Source organism: Triticum urartu, chromosome 4A, assembly GCF_056163025.1.
Source record: "Triticum urartu cultivar PI428250 chromosome 4A, HENAU_Tu73, whole genome shotgun sequence".
Classification (NCBI taxonomy): domain Eukaryota; kingdom Viridiplantae; phylum Streptophyta; class Magnoliopsida; order Poales; family Poaceae; genus Triticum; species Triticum urartu.
The window spans coordinates 22,252,919-22,259,495 of record NC_141876.1 but is presented as its reverse complement, the minus strand read 5'-3'; the positions used below and the strand labels follow the sequence as shown (position 1 = coordinate 22,259,495).

Genomic DNA, 6,577 nt, shown 5'->3' with positions numbered 1-6,577 from the left:
GGTGATTTCGGATAAAACCGGAGTGCCGGAGGGGTTACCGGAACCCCCCGTGGAAGTAATGGGCCTTATTGGGCCTGAGGGGAGAGAGAGGGCAGCAGCCCAGGAGGTGGCGCGCCCCCCCTCATGGGGAGTCCGAATAGGACTAGGAGGGGGGGCGCGGGCCCCTTTCCCTCTCCCTCTCCCTCTCTTTCCTTCCCCCTCCCTATTCCTAGTTGGACTAGGAAAGGGGAGTCCTACTCCCACTAGGAGGAGGACTCCCCTCCTCTCCTTGGCGCACCCAAGGGCCGGCTGGCCTCCCCCTTGCTCCTTTATATACGGGGGCAGGGGGCACCCTAGAACACACAAGTTGATCTTCGTGATCGTTCCTTAGCCGTGTGCGGTGCCCCCCTTCATGATATTACACCTCGATCATATTGTAGCGGTGCTTAGGCGAAGCCCTGCGACGGTTAAACATCAAGATCGTCACCACGCCGTCGTGCTGACGAAACTCCTCCCCGAAGCTTTGCTGGATCGGAGCCCGGGGTGCGTCATCAAGCTATACGTGTGTCAAGAACTCGGAGGTGCCGGAGTAACGGTGCTTGGATCGGTTGGACCGGAAAGACGTACGACTACTTCCTCTACGTTGCGTCAACGCTTCCGCTTCGGTCTACGAGGGTACGTAGACAACACTCTCTCCTCTCGTTGCTATGCATCACCATGATCTTGCGTGTGCGTAGGAAATTTTTTGAAATTACTACGTTCCTCAACAGTGTGACCTAGCTAAGGCAAGTTCTGCAAAGATTCTGCTTCTCTTTTGGAGATCATGTGTCTTTTGGAGCATGTTAGGCTTTGATTTCAATTCAGTGATGTGCTTTATCATCAACCTTGTAAGACTGTCACCTATCTAATAATATGGAGCTAACCTTGCTATGCCTGATGATTGAACATTTATCTGGTAAGCTTGTTTAACTCTATTTATATTTTAACACCCAAGCTATTCTAGCATGCCCATGCACGTTCACAACGTTACCGCCAAGGCAAGTGCACAAAGGACCGCACAGGAGGCGCGCCCCATCCACTAGTACATATACATACCATGCACGGCTTTGATGCTTCTGGTCCCCGACCAATTGAATGAACTGACGTATCAGCTAGTAGTTGCACTTGCTAACAACTTGTCTTTAATGGCACCAAAATCCATTTTCAAAATTTGCATTATATTGACATCTTTCTGGGAGAGTGATTTTGTTGGCATATGTTATTTAGGACAGTAAAATATCTACTAAAAGCACAATGGGGAACAAACTAAAGAGATCGCAAAAAGGTTCACAAAGAAACAAAAGTACGATTTTTCGGGGGAAACAAAAGTACCGTTGGTTTAATGGAACCTTTTAATAATATTTATTTTGAGTTGGATGGAACCTTTTAAATAAATAGATCTTCATGTTTTAGCTAAACATATCATAGGCAAGCAGATCATCATGCATGTATTGAGAAAAATCACAACCTTAGATTTAACAAGTCGGCTTCGAACAATCGAGCCTCTAGCTCTTACATTCTGATATATTCTTATGTCATAGAGTCAATATCGAGAACCAACAATCCACCAAAACTTGAGATACACTTTTCGATTCTAGGGGAAAATATCAAAGGGCACAGTGATGGTAAGACGGAAGCGGCAAGATACAGCCGGATAACGACAAGTAGGACGTAGTCAAATCAAATTCCGCTGCAGGCGACATCCAGCGGCCGATGCACCAATCGCAAACACTGCAAGTAATTGGCGTCTCAGCCTCCAATTGGTCCGATTTTTACTGATAAGAAAAAGTCATAAAAAAGAAGGGAAAAAACGCACGCAGTCAGGTCAACAGAACGACATGACCCACACACAAACATGCAAATCACGTTGCAAAAATTTGAAATGAATACGTACACTCACCGGGGAAATCTACACCCCAGGAGCCCCAAAAAATACACGTGCCCATACCCCATTTATTCTTAGGTTGCTATCGACCAAGTGGTGAAACGTGAGAGCAAAATTTGGAATGAATACTTATAGTCACCATGGAAATCTGTGCCCCGGGAGCCCAGAAAAATACTACACATGTCCATACCCCATTTATTGTCGGGTTGCTACCGATCAAGTGGTGAAACATGAGAGCAAAATCTTCTCCGGAAATAAGGGTTTGGGTATTGCAGATGTTCATATTTCTTGATATAAATTTGATCAAATTTTATGTAGTTCGACTTTGACCAAATTTTATACACAAAGTACAAAAAAACGGAGGGAGTACATAGGAGGAAAGAACCACTTGTACAAACGCCTCAACAATTAAGAGTAAATTATACAAAAAACATACCTATATTTTTGAACAATGCCCTATCTTCTCAGAAACCCAGCTTTGTAACCTGTGGTTTCTTCCTCACATACTCTCCTGATTTGTGTTTATAGCATTGCTTAGCTTTATCGTGTTTATAGCATTGCTTAGCTTTATCGACCAAGTTAGTATAAAGTTGTGCTAAATCAGTAACATTTATTTTGGGATGGAAGGAGAATAACTTAGTGGTGCAGGTTTTTGTTTTCGCAACCAACCATTTTCCTCCTTTGTATTGCAATGCCTTCAAACCTCCAACTGACCCAGTCGTCTTCCTCCTCAAGTCGCAGCCCCACCTCTTGTACCATTGACCCAACTGTCTGCACCGGCCACCCACGCCTGATGGTACTACCGCAAACACCTCGCGCCTGCCCTGCCCGAGCCACCGCCCTGATGTCATCCTGGCCATCCTTTATAGCCCGCCACGATTCCGTCGTCGGCAACACTCCCGCACACGTGCACTCAATATACCATCAAACCTCTGATTCGCCTACGCATGTGGCGCCGAGGTCAGCCAAGTCATCGCCGGCTCCGGCTTGCTCTTGATGTCTTGACCTCGGGTGCCAAACAAAATCGACTGATCTGAATTGCGTTTTCAGGCAACTGGGAAATAGCCAACGCGCCAAAACATTTGCTAGAGATTCCTTGAACCTTTGCTGACCCAAAAAATTGGCAAGATTTTGTAAAGAGACGGAGAGGAGAGCTTGCAAGATTTCATACGCAACCAAAATTTTGACAACCAACCAAGTAAGAGACAAAAATGTTGGTAGGGCAAATTTTGGCACCAGCCAAACATACCGACAAAAGAAAAAGGGGAAAGGGTAGCTAGTGGAAGCTCCACACATCAGCATGCAAATAGATGCTCACCAAAACTAGCTAGATAACATAGTGCACTCATCACATTATTTGTTTCTTGCATCATGACACGGACAGCACTTGGCAGCTCACCATATATTGCACGCATGCACTGGCATAGTGAGTGTTTCTGCCTTGAGAAAATTGGCTTGTTGTAGAGGAAGCTACATCTACATTCATGCCGGACGGAGGAATGCTCGGCAAGACGGCGCTCGCCGTCCTTCTCGTGCTCGCCGGCCTCGCGGCCGGGACCAGGCCGCCGCCGCCCGCGTCGGAGGACACGCTGGAGGAGGTCGCCGGCTCGCTGGAAATGTACGTCGACAGGCTCCCCCAGATGCCCAAGGTACGCGGCTACTCAATGGAACGCGGCCGCGCCACGCCGGTGCACCTCGCCGTCGGGATGTACCGAAAGAAATGGGTACGCTGTTCTTCTAGTATTTGTGTATGTATGTACGGCGTGGTTACTTCACTTGGTCACCTCGCCGGCTCACCTCGTGTGTGTGGACTGTGGACGCATGCGTGCAGAAATTCCACCGCGACCTGCCGGCGACCACCGTGTTCGTGTTCGGAGAGTCGGCGGAGAGCGCCACCTTCCCCGGGCCCACGATCGAGGCCTTGCAAGGGGTCCCTCTGTCAGTGACGTGGGAGAACCACCTGCCGGAGAACCACATCCTTCCGTGGGACCCCACCGTGCCCGTCGCCGACCCCAGGCACGGCGGCGTCCCGACCGTCGTCCACCTCCACGGCGGCGTCCACCCGCCGCAGTCCGACGGCACCGCCTTCGCCTGGTTCACCGCCGGCTTCCGCGAGACCGGCGCCAAGTGGACGACGCCGACGTACGTGTACCCGAACGTGCAGTCCCCCGGCGTCCTCTGGTACCACGACCACGCTCTTGGCCTCACCCGCGCCAACCTCCTCGCCGGCCTCCTTGGCGCCTACGTCATCCGCAATCCGGCGGTCGAGTGGCCGCTCGGCCTCCCCTGCGGCGACGAGTTCGACCGCGTGCTCGTGCTCGCCGACCGCAGCTTCTACGCCGACGGCTCCCTCTACATGAACTCCACCGGCAACAACCCGCGCGTACACCCGCAGTGGCAGCCCGAGTACTTCGGCGACGCCATCACCGTCAACGGCAAGGCGTGGCCGTTCCTCCCCGTCGCCCGCCGCCGCTACCGCTTCCGCCTCATCAACGCCAGCAACGCGCGCTACTTCAACCTCTCGCTGAGCAACGGCCTCCCCTTCCACGTCGTCGGCTCCGACACCAGCTACCTGCCCAGGCCGGTCACCGCCACCCACGTCTTGGTCGGCGTGTCCGAGTCGTTCGACGTCGTCGTCGACTTCTCCGACGACGACGGGTCCTCCAACTACGCGCCCGAGGGGGAGGTGGAGCTGGTGAACACGGCGCCGTACCCGTTCCCCGACGGCAACGCGCCGGGCCGCCTCTCCGGCAAGGTGATGAAGTTCATCGTCGAGCCAGCGAAGACAAGGGACCACTCCAGGGTGCCGGCGAGGCTGCTGGAGTACCACGCGAAGGTCGCCGAGGAAGAGGCGACAAGAAAGCGATACATCGTGATGTACGAGTACGACGACGGCGCGACGGGCGGCCCGACGCATATGTACATCAACGGGAAGCGGCTGGAGGACCCGGCGACGGAGACGCCGCGCGTGGGGGCGACGGAGGTGTGGGAGGTGGTCAACCTGACGCCGGACGACCACCCGCTGCACCTCCACCTGGCCACGTTCCAGGCGGTGCGCGCCCGGGGGCTCGTCGGGCTGGACGAGTTCAAGGACTGCATGGCCAGGCTCAACGACGCGGGCAGGTGCAACGTGAGCGGGCACGCCGCCGGGGACGCGGTGGCCGTGCCGGAGCACGAGAGGGCGTGGAAGAACGTGGGGAAGATGGCGCCGGGGTACGTGACGACGGTCGTGGTCAAGTTCCTGATGGTGGACACCGGCGAGGCCTACCCGTTCGACGCCACGGCCGAGCCTGGCTACGTCTATCACTGTCACGTACGTATTAATCACTTACAAAGTTACAAGTACAACAATTACTTGCCAACGTACAGCTCGAAAAAAAAAACTTGCCAAGACGTAGACCATTGACGTTTTGTTGCTTTTACTCGCAGATTTTGGATCATGAGGACAATGCCATGATTCGCCCGCTAAAGCTCATCAGATAATTATCGCCTCGGTTTTGCTATTTTTCTAAGACAAATGAGAAATAGCCACTTCTGCAGCAAAATCGTAGTAGAAATCTGACTTTAAGACACATACAGTTGCAAATAATAAGAAAACAGTCATCTTCAAGAGGGAGTTGTGTATGACAGATGAGGTCAACCTTGCAAAAATCTATTGCGGTGACAGAAAATGGAAAAATATTTTATTGTGTAGGTGCCACTAAGATAAGGAGATGATTATGTAATTGTCTTTTAAACCTAAGGGTGAAAACCAAAAAGTCACAGGGGCACGCATTGGGATGCAGAGCGGCGCCCGATCCGCCCCGCTTCCAAGTCAAAATATGTGAGCTTAGTTATAATTCCTCCTGTTAGATTTAGCTTAGCTTAAACTAACCTCATGTTTATGCGGGCTTATGCGGGATGCCCGCCTGCATCCCTAGGCACGCACCTGACAAGCCCTCCCCGGCCACTCAATTGCATCTCGATCCACAAAGTAGTTGGATCCCGCACGAGGGTAAGTTTTAATTTTTTATTGTTGAAATTTACGATTTTGCATCTGGAACTTGTGATTTTCTCGGTCGCTCGTACCAAGTTCATAGTTGAAAATTCAATCTTTTTATTTGTTCAAAAATTATGATTTTGTCGATCTCCTATAATAAGTTCCAAAGGTTGAAACCTAACGGGATTTTAAAAAACTCCTAAAGATGTACTTAAAATGGATCTTATTTAGAAGTCCTCGTCTCAAGAAACACGAACATGAAAACATAATTTAAATTGGACATTTCATTCAAAAATTATAAAAGATTGAAAATCAGAAGCCAAAAAGAAAAAGCACACACGAGGGACTCGGTGCCCCCGCACGCCCATGCGATAAATCCTCTTCTAGATGAAGACAATATATCATCTACTTCATGTCATCATACTTGATGCAATATTCTATTTTTACTTGATGCTTTAAGATGCATGTTGGTTAGTGGTCTTGGGTGAAGTATTAGCAATACATGCAGTTGAATAATGGTTTATAGATGTTTGGTTGTGAGTGCTTATATGCTAACTATGCCATGGACAGTCATAGTCATAAAAACTGCAATTTCATCGATACCCACCTCTAATTTGTTCACCATGCCATGCTATCTTTTAGAGGGAAACCAGTAGTGAACCTATGGATCCCAATCCATTCTTCTTTCTATTTCT

The 6,577-nt window shown here is 50.4% G+C and overlaps 1 protein-coding gene across 1 annotated transcript; it reads left to right on the top strand.

Annotated features, from left to right (window-relative positions):
- The first annotated feature begins 3,301 nt into the window (after positions 1 to 3,301).
- Positions 3,302 to 5,596, top strand: LOC147974552 (multicopper oxidase LPR1 homolog 1-like). The gene is made up of 3 exons (XM_087517567.1): positions 3,302 to 3,627; positions 3,735 to 5,216; positions 5,333 to 5,596. Exons 1-3 carry the CDS (start codon positions 3,388 to 3,390, stop codon positions 5,384 to 5,386), a joined length of 1,776 nt encoding a protein of 591 aa, XP_087373693.1. The 5' UTR covers positions 3,302 to 3,387; the 3' UTR covers positions 5,387 to 5,596.
- The last annotated feature ends 981 nt before the right edge of the window (positions 5,597 to 6,577 follow it).

Excerpts from the sequence above, each read along its gene's own strand:
- LOC147974552 (XM_087517567.1), top strand. The coding sequence starts at position 3,388 with ATGCCGGACGGAGGAATGCTCGGCAAGACGGCGCTCGCCGTCCTTCTC. Across the intron at positions 3,628-3,734 it reads GGATGTACCGAAAGAAATGG|AAATTCCACCGCGACCTGCC; the intron begins GTACGCTGTTCT and ends GCATGCGTGCAG. Across the intron at positions 5,217-5,332 it reads GCTACGTCTATCACTGTCAC|ATTTTGGATCATGAGGACAA; the intron begins GTACGTATTAAT and ends TTTTACTCGCAG.